Below are 16419 nucleotides of genomic sequence, written 5' to 3' on the forward strand. Positions count from 1 at the left end.
TGAATGAGGGTTACGCGATAACTACTGTTTATAGCTGAGACATGTTTCTGATGAGTTATCTTCGTACTTTGATTTGGTTTCTTGTGTTTGAAGGTCTAATAGAAGATAGGTCTGGGCGAGTGTGTGTGGTGTTAGGACTTGACACTCATACGCCTAACCCGTATTTTTTTCCCTGCCCTTGCCTCATGAGGCTTTTTAGCACACCATAGCAATTAGTTACAAATACACGACTGATCGCATGACATGCATGGATGTACCCCGCAAAAAGTAACCAGTAAGCAAAAAAAACAATCAAAGGAAAAGCAAACTTACGCGTCTACCCCGCCTGTCAACACATCCCAGACACTCATACATGCAAGTACACACATATTGCCAAAAGTAGTTTAGTAACATTAAACTCACTCATCACTCCATTCACAGCGCATTACAGCACAAGACTTATTCCACATATGATAATTGATTACAGCATCTTTTCGCTAACAAGAAGTTTCAAGGAGAATGGTGCCGTTGCCCGTGACGATGCTTTGTCGCGGGAATCAAGACTACCACTCCCGCATCATTGCATCCCATAGAGGCACGACCCGATTGCTCACAGTACGAATCGAATTGATAACATGGTTGTTGGCCCGCATTCGCAATGATCCAACACCCAAGCCCAGCAGGGATATTTAGTTTCGACCACTCTACTCCTCAGCCTCAAGAGGAGCCTCCTCGTCGTACTCCTCCTCGCCCTCAGAGACGGAAGCCTCCTGGTATTGCTGGTACTCGGAGACCAAATCGTTCATGTTGGACTCAGCCTCAGTGAACTCCATCTCGTCCATACCCTCACCAGTGTACCAATGCAAGAAAGCCTTGCGCCTGAACATGGCAGTGAACTGGTCACCGACACGCTTGAACAGCTCCTGGATCGAGGTCGAGTTACCGACGAAGGTGGAGGACATCTTGAGGCCGCGGGGAGGAATGGAGCAGAGGGCGGTCTGGACGTTGTTGGGGATCCACTCAACGAAGTAGGAAGAGTTCTTGTTCTGGACGTTGCGCATCTGGTCCTCAACCTCCTTCATTGAGACCTTACCGCGGAAGTAGGCGGAGCAGGTCAGGTAGCGACCGTTGCGGAAGTCGGAAGCAGCCATCATGTTCTTGGGGTCGAACATTTGCTGGGTGAGCTCGGGAACGGTGACGGCGCGGAAGGAGTGGGCGCCACGGCTGGTAAGAGGAGCGAAACCAACCATGAAGAAATGGAGACGGGGGAAGGGAACCATGTTGACGGCAAGCTTCCTCAGATCAGAGTTGAGCTGACCAGGGAAACGCAGGCAGGTGGTGACACCCGACATGACGGCGGAGACGAGGTGGTTCAGGTCGCCGTAGGAGGGGTTGTTCAGCTTGAGAGTCCTCATGCAGATATCGTAGAGAGCCTCGTTGTCAATGCAGAAGGTCTCGTCGGAGTTCTCAACCAGCTGGTGGATGGAGAGTGTGGCGTTGTAGGGCTCGACAACGGTGTCGGAGACCTTGGGCGAGGGCACAACGGAGTATGTGGCCATCATGCGGTCGGGGAACTCCTCACGAATCTTGGAAATGAGGAGCGTTCCCATACCGGCACCGGTACCACCACCGAGAGAGTGGGTGATCTGGAAACCCTGAAGGCAGTCGCAGCCCTCAGCCTCGCGACGGACGACATCGAGGACCTGGTCAACGAGCTCGGCACCCTCGGTGTAGTGACCCTTTGCCCAGTTGTTACCAGCACCAGACTGGCCGAAGACGAAGTTGTCGGGGCGGAAGAGCTGACCAAAGGGACCAGCGCGGACGGCGTCCATGGTACCGGGCTCGAGATCAACGAGGACAGCACGGGGCACGAACTTGTTGTTGGAGGCCTGCTGCAGATCAGTATTGGTCTTTTTTTCCGTCGGACCTTCAGGGGGCGACGTACTTCGTTGAAGTAGACGTTCATGCGCTCGAGCTGGAGGTCAGAGGTGCCATTGTAGACACCAGAGCCATCGAGACCATGCTCGCCGGAGATGGTCTGCCAGAAGGCGGCACCAATCTGGTTACCCTGCAGAGTCTGTTAGAAGCCGCGTCGACAGCTTTTGCAGGGAGCGAAAACATACGCATTGACCGGTCTGAAGGTGAACCTGTAGTAGAGAATGGCTGTCAGCTGTCTTGTTTGCAATCTCGTGTTGTCCCTGAATGCAGATCGCGGGGCAAAGTTGCGCCACGCGCTGCACTCGAGGGAGGGTCGGATACGTACAATCTCACGCATGATGGCGGTTTGGGGGTGGAATATGGAAAGTAGAAAGGTGAGGGTGTGAGAAGCTGTGTTTGGGGCGGGTGGATGGGTGTTGGTGATGTGGAGAGGCGGTGTGAAGGGGAGCAGTTAAACAAACTGTGCGGGTCTGCACAGGCCAGGCCCCCTCGCGTCGGCGCTAAGCACAACAGGCACCAGCTTTGTACATAATCTGGTGCTACTACCGATATGTCCACGCACAACAAAGAGCATAAGCAAAGGCCATGTCTTGCGCTGCGTCGTGTGCATCTACACGTATACCTGCATCTACACCTACATTTACATCTATCCGTCTATAGATTGGCTCCATTGCGCATGCCGAAAAAGAAATAAACCAACAGCATCCGACAGGTACCAAGCAGTAGTTGCACATATCTAGTACATCCATGGCAACCCAGCAGCATACTACGCCACCTTCTTCGCATCCCTTCCTCTAGCCCTTACCTCGGGCACCGTCCACACATTTGGCCACTGCAACTCGTACTCGTCCTGTCTGTAATTAAGACAGTGCCGGAGCCAAATGCCCCACACAATGTAGAAATATGCCCCAAGCCCAGTCATCAAGTGCCTGTCTGGGTAAGTCTGTGTCGCTGCAAGCACGTTGCGCATACGTACCACCATCCATGCCCCTCGAGCACAAAGCCCCAAGGCATGCCGGCTTGCCTCCGCCACCCGATCAGCCGCGAGCAGAAAACGTTGTCGAGATTCCAGATGGCGAATCCGCCCAGGAAGATGCTGAGACCAAATGCAATCATCTTCCACATGGTACTGAGAATCTCTTCGTCTCGTTGGTTTTCCTGTCGCACTGCTTTTGCACTCCCATCCAGGCGCGGGTTCGCTGCCTCTCTCTCCTGCGATCGGAAGCGCGGTCGGATATTGACCTCCATTACGTAGAGGGCGCGAAAGAACACGACTGCTGTGAGAACTGCGTAGGCATTCTGGTGAAAGGTCGGGTCTTGCAGGTAGTGGTAGTAGAGTGTGATGAACACCGCAAGTGACGTGAGGCAGATAGCGAGTACCGTGGAATACAGTCGTGACTTGCCGTAAGAGAACGTGGCAAAGTTCATCAGACATGTCGTGTAAATCATCGAAAGCTCATCGACAAGCTGCATGGGGTCTGTCGTCATCAGGAATGGGTTCACAGCGTTTCTTCCCTCTCTCTGCCCCCCTTCGCTCTGCTGCTAGACGTACACTTCAATGTCGCATGAAACAACAAACTGCCGCTCCCGACAAGGAAATAGCCAACAAAGCTAACAAGGAAGACTGTATCGTGCCCATACTTCAAGCAGCTGCGAATGCCTTTTGTAGCTAGATATATGAACAACAGGTTGGTCAAGGTATTCACCGCTTCAGCGATAAAAGGTGTTACCACATAGTTCTTGATGCAGACTTGTCAGTAACGCACTCTGCGGAAGCTATTCGTCAGATCCAATCAACACACCTCCTCACACCAGTCCAGTGTGCTTGTTACCGGAGAAAAGTAGCCATCTTGTTCAGGCGGATACGCTATCGACGGCAGGTGAGAGAGTAGCCCAGACATACTGGCGCCGAAAGAGAAAAGCAAAAATGGACGAAAAGCACGAAAAAAAAATCGATAAGCTACCAAGGGTTCAATGTTGGATGATCACAGTTATACGTATCTAGTCTCGGACTTGCCGGAAGTGGGAGCCTCCCGAAAGCCGGTCAAAACACAACACGGCATTGAAAAAGTAAATTTGGATGCGAAATAGCCAAAGGATCCATAGTTTGGATACTAAACTTGGATATTTTGATGAATTAAGTTATAAATTCTTCGTTCGAAATGTCTTAGATATGACCCCGCGTCGTTGTATAGAGTCGTCTACCAATGTGACAACAACGGCAACCAAGGAGACAGTTGCCACAAGTATCTAATAAAAGTAATCGTAGCATGAGAAATATGCACATCCCTACAAACCTACCTGTATCATCGGCCTTCCCCAAATACTATCAACATTCATCCCAGTCCATTTATCATGAGGGGCACCAGCGTAACCCCCACCAGCCAATCACAACCCCGCCACCCACCGAACCGAGTTTGAACCAACCCATCCTTCCGCCGCCCTTACTTCACGAGCCCCAGCCAGGGTCGTGGCAGTCCCCATTAGCCAAACCCTCCAAACCCTCGCAAATATGTCTATGCCCAACGAGGCCTTGCAAAAGGTACGTTTAGCCTCATAGACGCGTAGTATTGAGTAAAGAATCTTTTCGTGCGTTGTACCTGACACAAAAAAACCACAGGTCCTACAGGAAATCAGCCAGAAAAAGGCGTTTGCCGAACAACAACTCGTCATTGTCAAGCAGCAAAAAGCAACTCGAGCAAGGGAAAGCCGCATGTTGCAACTTACTTCGTCCGAGGTTTCGTCGCTGCCTGCAGACACGAAGGTGTACGAGGGCGTCGGAAAGATGTAAGTCACGCATATACTACCATCTCTTGGTTTGCCTCGTGACTGCGGGGCGTCAGAAGAACATGAAGAAAAGATAGGAAGGGAGCTAATTTATCAAACAAAGGTTCGTCTGCACGCCCATTCCGGATGTGCAGAAAAGGTTGGAACAAGAGAGCGAGGCGCTGACTAAAGAGATGGCGAATTTGGATAAGAAGGAGGATTATCTGGAGAAGACGTATGCGAATAGCAAGAGTAGTCTTGAGCAGGTGCTCAAGGGGGCTGCTTGAGCTTCGTCACTATCAGCAGCGTATCGAGACCATGGGAAGCCCTATGTACTACGAAGATCAAAGGAAGAGAGAGTGTATGACGGTGCATTGATATGCCCGCTACAGCAGCTCTCGGTATGAACCCTCTCATCAATGAGCAGAGCAGAGCAAAGATGATGGTAGAAATGTACGACTCCATTGTATATCTGAATGCATACCTGCAGATGACAGCCATCTATCACGCCCACAATGCATATCCACCTACATCAAACTTTTTAAATACCCATTTACCTCATCCTCACAAGCATACTCTCCACCCCTTCAATGCACTTTCTGACCTCCTCCGCCGCCCTCGCCACATACGCCCCATCCACAACCCTATGGTCCGCACTCCAGCTAAACACGCACTCCTCCCTCTTCACCAACTCCCCATTCTCCCCAAACGCAGGCACAACCCTCGCCTTGCCCACCGCGAGTATACCCACTTGCGGGCCGACGATGACGGGCGCAACGGTACCGCCACCGATACTGCCAATGTTGCTGACTGTAAATGTGGCGCCAGTAAGATCGGCGGAGGTGAGCTTGCCGGAGCGGGCAAGAGAGCTCAATCGCTGGATCTCTTGTGCGAGGGATACGATGCTGTGGTTTTGCACGTTTTTAATGACGGGGACGAGGAGGCCGGAGGGTGAGTCCACAGCGACGCCGATGTTGTGGCTTCCCTTTAAGATCATCTGCGGCTTGTCGGGGTTCGTGCTTGTGTCGAGGTGCGAGTTGAGCAGGGGGAACTGCTGGAATGCTAGGGAGACGGCTTTAATGATGACGGGTAGTGGTGTGATTCGGTCTGCTTTTTCGCGGCCTGCGTTGTATTTTTTGCGTAGCGAGGTGAGGGAGCTGAAATCTACGGAGTCGGTGTAGAGGAAGTGTGGTATTGAGAGAGACTTGGTCATTTGCTTGAACATGCCGGATTGGACGGGTGTGAGCTGCTTGACCTGGTCTTCCAGGTGCTGGGTTGGGACGGACGTGGGCGTTGTTGTTGCGCGTGGTGCGCTTGCGGTCTGCTTAGCAGACTCGATGTGCCGTTGGACATCTTCTTTGAGCACACGGCCTTCTCTTCCTGTGCCTTGTATGTCCTCAATTCTGAGCTTATGTTCCTTGATCATGTGTCGTACTGCCGGTGTAGCAAGGGACGCATATTTGCCCGGTTGTCGTGGTGTTGGCGACGCCGCTGCTTGAGATGACTCTGATGGCTGAGCCGCCCTCTGATCTGACTTTGGAATATGGCTGGTAGCGGCCTTGGTATCATTGCGATCAATCCCAATCCCCTGTTCTTGTGCCTCTGTCGCCTTTGATGGTTCATCCTTTGGTTGTTCGGCCGAACTACCGTTAAGTAGGGCTTCGTCGGCAGCAGAGATCTCGCTCTGAATGTCAATGTCTACCAATGGCTTTGAAAGTCAGCTTAGCTTTGGGGGGGGGGATTCGAGGGAACAAGGCTACCTTTCCAACCTTAGCCATGTCGTCCGGCTCATAGTACAGCTTCTTAATGACGCCATCGAATCGCGAGGTAATCTGCTCACATTAGCCGTTGCTCCGCGCATCAATAAACTTTCTTTTACCTCAACCGACGCTTTGTCTGACTGCACTTCGCAAATGGGGTCAAACTGCTCGACGCGCGCTCCGGGCTTGACGAACCACTGGATAACCTGGCATTCGGTGATCCCTAAATGCAACATGCTTAGCTGTGGCTAATATATATCTTTGTTAACGTATTTACCTTCGCCAATATCCGCAAGCAAGTACGGCTTGACCACCAGCAGCCCTCTTGTTTCCCGGAATCCTCTTCTTTGCTCGTGTACGCGGATGTTGGCGCTCCTCCGTCCGGCAATTGACGCTCGCTGGGCAAGGTTTGGTCGGGAAAAGAGGCGCGACGCTTCTCTGCTTGCAAAGGACTTCATGGTGGATAGAGTGTGTCAACAAATCTTCTCAGTGGAAAAAACATATCAAGTGCTGCCGCCGAGGTGTGATGTTTGTGAGGGCTCTAAGCCGACCGGTTAGCGGCGGGTAACGCTAACAGAGTACATTCCAATCCCCGAGCCAAGATAGTTACATCACCTACCCCATAACCGCTATGTCCTAGCGTTAATTGAAATAACCGGACGCGTAGTACCGTTATAGCATGTCGCGATCTGGTTGTACAGCTCTCAAAATAGCTGCAGCTCGGTAGGTAACGCCTTGCTGGAAACTTACCTATTCCTAACAGACATCCCAGATTCATCTGACAGAACCAAAGTAAGTGCATCAAACTTCATAAATCTCCCATACGGGATAAGCATGTTGCAGTGCTGATATGCTACATTCAAGATGGCTTCTTTTGTGCGAAATCCCGCTTAACGAATTGTTCGAGGTGTTTTTCTATTGCGATCAATCAAGAGCCCACTCAATGCTACAGTTTTAATTCAGCAACACTAAACCAGCCAGCACAATCAAGCAGTCAGAGACTATAAACAAGACGGGTGATACGGTATAGTGGAGACAGAGGTTACTGTGTAGATGAACGAATGTTCATCATACTACCTAGCAGGGGACCCCAGACCTCTGTACTCCACACCAGCGCCGTTTCCGGACTACTAGCATCGTCCTCATCATCTTGAACCCAGCGTGTTTTACAGTGCTCCAGATGCAGTCTTTACGCCGCATATTGTCGCTTTATCATTGCGCATTCCCCTAACTAGCAGTCGCCGTGTCGTCATTTCAGAGGTCACACAGCATGCATGCGATTATATCCGTCGGCGAGACGATCGGGGATATTATCGTTTCGATTAAGCTCATCGCGGCAAGTCTGTTATTGTAGCTGCTCTTCTTGTAATTGTCGCACCGATGCACCTTCTCATACCATCTCCACACTTGATGTTGCAGCGAAGCCAAAACACATGTCTCTTCAAGCAGTTGAAGGGTAGTAACAGGACAACTACAGAGTAGATATCACTATTAATACCTTGACTGAGCTTTGATAATAGCCGCCTTGCTGGGTCTTCTCTTTGGGGATCACCCCGCGTCTAAGTTATTGATTATCGGCAGGGTCCCTTCCAACATGCTGGCATAGGAGATGATCATCGTGCAATTAGCCCATGTCGTCAGTATGTCCTTTGGAAATTCTAAACTATAAATTTGATTACCGGGTAACAACAGCAAGCGTCATGGACCATCCGAACCATCCGGAAATCCTGTATTCAGTACTCAAGTTCTGCGTGTTAAGTATCCTTTGTTCCCTCGACGTCCGCAGTAGTGGCTTATGTGCTGATCTCGACCGTATTAACCGAACACGGGTACATTGAATACATCAATTCTCCAATTACCGTTGCCAAGCAGACACGACCTGGCCCATTCTTGGCATGATGATCAAAATCCTAGCAGCATTGGCATATGTAACCTTTGCGTCGGCCGCAGACTACTGGGAAACACAGGCGGGTAGCTACCGCCCTTTTGGATCTGAAACTACCAATGGCGCCTATCCCCAAGACTTCACTCTAGTTGGACCGCCCCTGGAACCAGTTCATGACTCTCAAAAGCCTGCCACTGGACTGGCCATTGATTCGGCTCACCAGCTCTACCTGACATATCCCCGCAATAGTGGGCAGACACCCAACAACGTTGTGATTTGCACTTCTTTCAATGACGAAAAGCCGTGGCCCAACGCGAGCATACAGAACTGTACAGCCGGGCAAGATCCAAGCACATGCTTCATCAACGTACAGAACGTCATCTTGGATGATCGAGGACGGCTCTGGGTTGTTGATAGCGGTATACCTTACAACGCAACCCCCGAAACCCACGCTATTTTCGGAGGCGCAAAGCTGATGAGCTTCGATGAAAAAACGGGCGAGCATCTTCGAACTTATGTCATACCCGAAAAGCTACTATTAAATCGGACGGACATGAACGACCTGCGCATTAACACGACTCTTGGCGGGAAGGAGGGGTTTGCTTTCATTGCAGATGCCAGTGCGAAGAGTTCGCTTCTAACAGTCAACCTCGATGATGGCAGTGCTCTGAGGAGGTTATTCAACACCAGCATTGTTCAAGCCGACGAGAACTATGTTGGTTCTTATGCTGGTAAGCTTGTGTACACCTGGAATGGGACGGAGAAGGGCCATCTTACCACCGGGGCAGACGGAATCGCATTGGGTGAGTACTGTTAGCTCAAACTTCTCTCTACCGCTGATAACAAAAATAGCATCTGGTAACTTTTACTGGGGCGTCCTGGCATCCCGACGCTTCTACTACATCTCCCAGGAGATTCTCGTCGACCCTAACAAGACGGACGAGGAGGTCTTCGCAGCAGTACAGTATCCAGGCCAGTGCGGTTCAGAGCAGGCTGGCTTCACAGCCGACGACCGAGGACGTGTGTACATTGCTGCAAGCGAGCAAAATGCGATATACTATGTCGACACCCTCAAGTCTGAGATTAATATGACTATTAATGGTGATGCACCTGGTGGCCCTGGTCTCATTCCAGCACAGGATTATGTAGTGAATGTGCTAGCGAGGAACGCTTTGATTCAGCATGCTGACTCAATGGCTATTTTGGATGGATGGCTATACTTTAACACTAATCAGCTTATGTTGGGCCCGAAATTCAACTATAACAACGTTGATAAGAGACGCGGTCCTTTCCGGAGTTACAGGATTTGGATTGGAAGAGGACCTGCTGTTTGAAGCCGACGAAGATATTGTCGGGTATTGGGTCCGGGTCTTGAGCCCCTGGAATATGGAGACGCATTTTCCATAGGGGCGAGAAATACACAATCTGGAATCATAATTCTTTATGCTAGAAGCATGCATATCATAGCTGTCCAGTGCTGCTATATCATCTAACATATATTCTCACAGAGACCACCTTTTGTGAAACAAATGGAGCACGTTTCTTAGCTCAACTCCCTGCCTCTTACGTGGCCATTGCGGAGATTTAGATGCTATTGATAGTCTCAGTCCCCTACCAAAATTACTTGCAAAAGCGGGACAACGGCAAGGGGTGGAAATCAATAAAGATTACTTTTATTAGACACTAGGAAACGTGGTTGTAGCGGGATAGCGACAGGGATTACCAGTTATGACAATGACTACCTCCTTTGATCAACGCCCCTGGTGACTGACTTGGTTCTCTTATTTGGAAAGCAGGGGCTGCTTTTATGAATCGAGATGGCAATCGGGAATGACGTGGTAGTGCGGAAGATGGAGTGCACGAGCCTCCGTGATTCGCGACACGCGTTGGCGGAGGGCATACCCAAACCGTTTCGAGAATCGACGACGGCTTTCCACAGCCCACCAACAACCATGCCCAGGTCCAATGTCGGCATACGCATTGCAAACAAAGACAATGCTACAACCTGTTCCAGACACGCAAACACAGCTGCTACGACTAGCCACCAAACATGAAGAACCGAAGCCCCAGCTGCCCTCGAAACTCACCAGAGACTCTCTCTGCGGTCTCGGAGCCTTCAATAAGCCTTTTACGATTCGGCCGTATTCCGGATCACCGCACGCTAAGACAGTGACGTTCAAGCCCATCCGGGTGGTTGGGCGTTCTCAACTACCTCTTACATTCCTCGATACCTCTACCGACGACGACTTCGCCCCAAACAGCCTCTTCGCCGCTCATGTCGATATTTTGGAACAGGATGAACTGGAAAAAGAAGAGGATAGGGTTTTGAGGGTGCTTATTGCACAGCTGGAGACGAAGAAGAGTTTATACGCAATAGAGCGGGTAAAGGCACGCATCTACAGTATTTGCAAACTGGCAAACTGGCTGAAAGAGAAGGATGTTGCCGACTTGTGGGATCCAGCAAATTTGCATCAACTTCCTATAAGGACCAGGGTGGACACAAGCACAAGCACATCTGGGGAATGGTGGCAACATGCGGCAGTAGAGACACAGGCCGTGGAGCCGTTGATAGGACGCACCAGAATGGGTATGCTTAGACCAAAGCCCCCGCAAGTGCCTGCTGCAATGGATGTTCAGCAACTACAAGGAATGGCAGCACCGCAGGGTATGGACAGCCTGGATAGCGTACCAACAGAGTCCCTGCTTGAGCCACCAGCACCACTGCCACCACAAGAACAGCTTGACTTACTCGTGCAACAATATCTGGATGCAGTTTACATGTCCAAAACATCTCTTGCATACTTTGCCAAAGGCCCCCTCACTCGAATTCGGAATGCCTTCACCTTGGCTGAAGAAGGCGCACCTCCTACCCATGACCTTGTCGAATCCCTACGAGCCATGCTGCTGAGTCCCAAGGCCAGTGAGAAGAAGTATTATGGAAAATTACCGTCATTCATTAGGGCCATGGTGCCAGGGACCTATTCGGATGATGAGACCATGGCAGGAGCTAGCAAAGCAAAAAAGTCAAAGAAAAAGGCAAAGCTTAGTCGAGATGGCGTCTATCCACAAGAAGAGGTCCTGGTCAAGAGATGGTGGCAGTCGGAGTTACCCAGTGGTGATGCAATGGCTACGGAGACTATGGACCAGCGTATCAAGAGGCGGATTGGCGATTTGCGAGTTCGTGAGACGCTAGCGCAACTAATACTCATGCTCGAGATTATCGCACTTGAAGCAATGTCTACAAGCAAAGCTGGTGGCCAGCAGCTCACGAAAGAAGAGACGCAGGACCAAAGCGAGCAATCTGCACCGAAGAAGCGCAAGAAGAAACTAGACGACATCAACGTACAACTCGACTTGGCACTGGATAAGCTTTGCATATGGCACGCTACCGAAGAACTGGGAATTTTGGACTTTGATGCTAAGCCCTCGCAGCAAAATGAGGACGTGGATGGCACTGGCCGCAATGGATCCAGTGATCGCCTTCATAGCTTTTGTGTGGAAGTCATAATACCTTTTTACATCAACCGACTTCCTGAGCAGGCGCTAATGGTTAACAAGAAGCTCGGTGGACCAGCGCACAGCCTGCCAGCCAAGCGAAAAGCAAACAAACCACCCCTCAGCTCACGTAGATCAAGAGACTCCAAAGAACCGGATACAAAGAAATCCCGGCGATCTCTGGCACGCGTGGCTACAGACAATACAGGGAGGATTGCCGAGCGGACGACGCCATCTTTGGGCCGATCGGCTACGGATTCGGTGTTGGTCGAAGGCGTAAAAAGAGAAGCAAGCGAGACGCCTCTGTCTGCAATTCCTTTTCGTCGCAGTCCGTCGAAGGGAGCAAGACAATCCATGTCGCAGATTCGACACTTGCAGGGGCGTCAGATTGATCTGGCCGAGCCTTCGGCAGCTGCATCAGCCAAGATGAAGCAGAAGCAGCGAGTCGAGGAAGACCTGCAAGAGGCTATCCTAGCCCTAAAGAGGCCGAATCGGGGACTAGCTGCTGGCGGCTACGTTGCTGAGAAGGAGCAACGTGGTGTTGGGCAGCCGAGCAAATCCAGGAAGCCAACGGTAACGGTCAGGAAGACGATCAAGGATGTCCAGGTAACGGCAACGCCACGAGTTAGTCGCAGGACGAAGAACATGGTCGAGCAGACGCCTGTGCAGCAGCACTACGATCCGTTTGTTCGTTCACCCGGGGAGGAAGCGCCTCATTCGAGCGGCTTCTGTGTACCCTCGTCAGGCGTGCGACCACGGCCTGGGATAGTAGCAGCAAGGGACCAGGGCCATGCAACGGCTTCAAGCCTTGGGCGATCGAGCATTGCCGAGACACCAAGCAAGGCGCCAGCTGGCAAGACCTTTTCGTCGGACGCGGTACGCAGGAGAATTTTTGCGACGCCGGCAAAGGCGGCGGAGCCGAATGCGCAGGGCAGAAGGGATGAGGGGGCGTTGCACATTTTCGAGACGCCAGCCAAAGGTGTAGTAGGGATGTCACTACCGGAAGAGACTAAAGCCGCGCCGGTAGGAGCTACGACAACGCCTTCAAAGTCTGTTTCCAGGCCGGCCAGTGAGGGCAGACCAGTCCCCTTCCTAGTGCGGGGGCGTGATGATGCGAGCGAGCCATCAATCTACGATGAATTGGGCTGGAACGATGACGACGACGACGACGACAACGGGTTTGTATAGCAATGCAAGTGTTTGAGGAGATTTGTTTCTGCTGCACGTCTGGCGGGGGTACCTGCATTAGCCGGACATGGGGGAGGATGTGTGCATATGTACATGGCCATGTGTACGCACGTATGAAAGTGGTGTGTAGTACATGTGGGTATGTGGAAGTGGTGGGTCACGTGAAGGACAGTAGGTAAGTAGAGAAGCGAGGGGCGTTGATCGTGGAGCTCCGGCCCGAAAGGGAGGCGGTCCGCGTGCGCGGCCGGCAATTGTCGTCTGGTGTATATGTGTAGTCGCGGACTGCTGGAGGGCTGAATGGACGGACGGGTGGGCTTGTCGCGGTGGGCGCAAGGCGAGGCGAGGCGAGGCCATGGATGGGTGGATGGGTGGGTGGATGGATGGATGGATGGTGGGAGGCGTTGGGCGGCAGCGATGCACCCACAGCCCGCCAAATGAGCAGCAAGGGTGGCGCCAATGGGGGGAGGGTGCCTTGCAGCTTTGCACGTGCCCCTGGGAGCTTGGCCCCCGCCCACGACGAATCACACGAATCATCCTCATCATCCTCGCCGGCTGAGGGGGGACGCAACCGTGCAATTTGGCCGGGGAATCAACCTACTGCTAACCCCTAGCATGCTCCCCCTAAACATGTCTCCAGGCGTAGACTGGCCCATGCCGCAAACCGTCCACAGCCCTAATCACGCTGACATTATGAAAATCAAGCCCAGGCGCCCAGCATCTTCCGCTTCTCGAGTCCTGTCCCACTTGCTCAACCACTGCCTTTGATTCGCGTCTCGTCTCGCGCTCAAAGAAAAAAAATAACGTTGCCTTCCCCCCTCCCTCCCCTCCCCGTCCGCTCGACGAACATGTTCAGCAGCACCGCAGCCAAGCCAAGGTAACAGCCCGTCCGCCCCCCCTGCACCCACTCATGGCCGTCACTGCAGCCTCCCGTCCTGCTCCCCCCAGGGGACAGCGCTCCCCGACGCTCAGCGATGCGGGCATGATCCTGCCCGCCCTCGAGGCCGACTACGAGCGCGCGACCTCGCCCATTCCCTTGATTGAGCGTCCGCCTTCGCCATCCGACCTCTACCGACATGCCGACTCGAGTCCTCGCCGATTAAGTTCAGGACTCCACAGCCGGCGCCGCGCCTCGCAACAAATAAGTTTCCCGTCACTATCAGCACAGTCCTCGCTTTCCGCACAGTCCTCGCGCTCGACACTTCGCAACGCAGCCGATTCAGTCGCCTCCTCCAGGAGCATGACTACTCGTGATCTCATTCTGGCCTCGTCGCCTACCATCCACACTGCTCCCAGCAGCCACTCGCCCGGCAGTTGGCGCGGCCACGACCAGCGCAAAGTCAGTCCCTCGTCCAGCTCAATCTTCACCGAGGATCTCGACCACTGGCCCGGCTTCGACAGCCACGACAACTTCGACGACAGCGGCGTGGATCTCGAAGAGCAGGAGAGACGACACCGCTCAAAGACTGACACCGACACTGGCGACGCCATGACAGCCAATATCAGTGACGACGAAGACGATCCCTATTCGTCAGCAGCGCTCAGCAGAAGGGCAGAGATCATCCTGGCTAATGCCAAAAAGAGGTTGAATGTACGCCTTGTTCCCAACTTATGCTATTTTGCATCCCAATGGAGCCAATGCTTATCATAACAGGTCATGGAGGGAAATCTTCGGGGTGCCCGAGAGTCATTGGTCACCTCACCCACCTTCAGTCCCAAAGGCGGCTTGTCTTCTGACCTTTCACACCATATGGCAGCCAGCCGCGAGCGTGACCGACGACTTTATGCCGGCATGGGACCGATCCCTCCGCGCCTTTCTTCCTACCGACAGTCGCTACTCACTCCCAATGGCAGCACTGGCCATTCGCGCAACCTAAGTGAAACATCAGTGCCGCTTCCCTTTACTCCCTCGTACGTGTCGAGAGCCTCGTCGATCAAACGAGCCTCCAGTGCATTCGGTCATACCAGCGGTCCATGGGCGCCGGAGAGCTATGGTCAGGGGCGATTTCCCATTAAAGAATCCCGAAGCGTAGACCAACTTCGCGATGCACGTAATACGTGGAACACCTCGGAACGCGAGCAGGCTGTACGATCTGCTTCGAGAAGCTCTAAATCTCCGCCTGTGCTAGAAACCCTACGCGAGGACGAAGACGGAGCCAGGATACACCGATCTACATCCGCAGCCAGTGGCCTTCGTGACCAGATGAACGATCTCAGGGGTAGAATCTCGAGTCTGAAGCTGAAGGCACAAGAAGATCACCTCCGGCGGCGCAGTATACAGAGTCTACGTGCACCTAGCCCCTTTACCTCGGCCGACACATGGTATCCGTCATCAAATACATATCGACCTGAAAGCCCCATTACTGGAGCTACTGGGCTGGGCATCACGACTTCACCGCACACTCGGACTGGGCTCTATCCCGAAGTCCAGGACCGGCCATTGACTGCTACCACTACAACCTCGCAGTTGCACGGAGAGAAACTGGTGACACAGTACAAAGACCAGCCCGCGACTACCAGAAGCAATGGGTACTCTGGCCGTTCGTACGAAGAAGCCGAGGTCGATTCTGGAGAGTCTGAGGCATATGAACGGTCCGAGGTGGATGATAGTGACTTTGTCTCAGTCTATGGTGAGGACGGGATGGCGGACCCAGAGAGCGTATACGAGGATGCGGTGTATGAGATGCCTACGACGGAGCGACACGAGGACCGAGTGGATGCGTTCGACTACGAGACCTTCTTCCTGCACAGTGCCATGGGAACGTACAGTCTGGGAGACCGTCGGTCGAGCACAAGTTCGGGTACCTCAGTAGCCACGACGCGACCGATGACGGCTGTTCAGACTGGCGAGGACCAAAGCAAAGCTGAAAAGCGAGTATCGTTTCACCAACGGAACCCAAGCGCCGACTCGGTATCGACGGTGGCCACATTTGCTACTGCAGCCGAAGAGCAAGATGACGACGATGAGGATGCGAACGAGCAGATGGATCAGTTCTCGCAGCAGATAATGTCTGGTCAATCACGGTTGCTCTCTCAGCATATTGGTCGCAACAGCTATTTGTCGCTCCGGTCCGACTCGGCGATCAACATGCGCAGCAGCGGCATCTCGCCTCCTCAGTCGTCACTATCTCGCGGCTCGCCTTCACCAGCCGAGTTTGCCAGTGGCCTGCAAACGTCCAAGCTCTTCTCCATCTTGACGGAAAATTCAAGAGACGAGCCGCGGATTGCGCTCAGCGACGAAGAGACACAGCTGGTGTACGGCGTTGCTGCAGGCATCCAACACGTATGCTCGCAGCTGCAGAGCACGTACGGCGAGGCGTACGAGCGCAAGGCATGGCGACGAAGACTTGACGAAGCGCGCAAGATTCTCATGGGCGAGGACCTGGAAGACGGCCAAACTTGTTGAGAGCA

The 16419-nt window shown here is 52.7% G+C and overlaps 7 protein-coding genes across 7 annotated transcripts; 4 read left to right on the forward strand and 3 right to left on the reverse strand.

The window, feature by feature from the left end:
* Window positions 1-683: 683 nt before the first annotated feature.
* Window positions 684-2254, reverse strand: COCMIDRAFT_22296 (uncharacterized protein; the record flags this gene model as incomplete). Its single annotated transcript, XM_007685076.1, has 4 exons — window positions 684-1868; window positions 1925-2047; window positions 2103-2126; window positions 2243-2254. 4 exons carry the CDS (start codon window positions 2252-2254, stop codon window positions 684-686), a joined length of 1344 nt encoding a protein of 447 aa, XP_007683266.1.
* A 429-nt stretch (window positions 2255-2683) lies between these two features.
* On the reverse strand, window positions 2684-3818 carry COCMIDRAFT_32528 (uncharacterized protein; the record flags this gene model as incomplete). The annotated part of the gene is made up of 4 exons (XM_007685101.1): window positions 2684-2846; window positions 2894-3395; window positions 3470-3656; window positions 3720-3818. 4 exons carry the CDS (start codon window positions 3816-3818, stop codon window positions 2684-2686), a joined length of 951 nt encoding a protein of 316 aa, XP_007683291.1.
* Window positions 3819-4429: 611 nt separating this feature from the next.
* Window positions 4430-4970, forward strand: COCMIDRAFT_22297 (uncharacterized protein; the record flags this gene model as incomplete). The annotated part of the gene is made up of 3 exons (XM_007685077.1): window positions 4430-4459; window positions 4538-4704; window positions 4808-4970. The coding sequence occupies 3 exons, from the start codon at window positions 4430-4432 to the stop codon at window positions 4968-4970; spliced, it is 360 nt and encodes a 119-aa protein (XP_007683267.1).
* Window positions 4971-5236: 266 nt separating this feature from the next.
* Window positions 5237-6901, reverse strand: COCMIDRAFT_1156 (uncharacterized protein; the record flags this gene model as incomplete). The annotated part of the gene is made up of 4 exons (XM_007685058.1): window positions 5237-6391; window positions 6444-6515; window positions 6563-6666; window positions 6721-6901. 4 exons carry the CDS (start codon window positions 6899-6901, stop codon window positions 5237-5239), a joined length of 1512 nt encoding a protein of 503 aa, XP_007683248.1.
* A 1437-nt stretch (window positions 6902-8338) lies between these two features.
* COCMIDRAFT_82569 (uncharacterized protein) lies at window positions 8339-9662 on the forward strand (the record flags this gene model as incomplete). Its single annotated transcript, XM_007685142.1, has 2 exons — window positions 8339-9131; window positions 9181-9662. The coding sequence occupies 2 exons, from the start codon at window positions 8339-8341 to the stop codon at window positions 9660-9662; spliced, it is 1275 nt and encodes a 424-aa protein (XP_007683332.1).
* Window positions 9663-10293: 631 nt separating this feature from the next.
* On the forward strand, window positions 10294-13011 carry COCMIDRAFT_82763 (uncharacterized protein; the record flags this gene model as incomplete). The annotated part of the gene is made up of 1 exon (XM_007685143.1): window positions 10294-13011. The coding sequence occupies one exon, from the start codon at window positions 10294-10296 to the stop codon at window positions 13009-13011; it is 2718 nt and encodes a 905-aa protein (XP_007683333.1).
* Window positions 13012-13918: 907 nt separating this feature from the next.
* COCMIDRAFT_1159 (uncharacterized protein) lies at window positions 13919-16414 on the forward strand (the record flags this gene model as incomplete). The annotated part of the gene is made up of 2 exons (XM_007685059.1): window positions 13919-14599; window positions 14663-16414. 2 exons carry the CDS (start codon window positions 13919-13921, stop codon window positions 16412-16414), a joined length of 2433 nt encoding a protein of 810 aa, XP_007683249.1.
* Between the last annotated feature and the right edge of the window lie 5 nt (window positions 16415-16419).

This window comes from Bipolaris oryzae (assembly GCF_000523455.1).
Source record: "Bipolaris oryzae ATCC 44560 unplaced genomic scaffold scaffold_7, whole genome shotgun sequence".
Taxonomy (NCBI): Eukaryota; Fungi; Ascomycota; class Dothideomycetes; order Pleosporales; family Pleosporaceae; genus Bipolaris; species Bipolaris oryzae.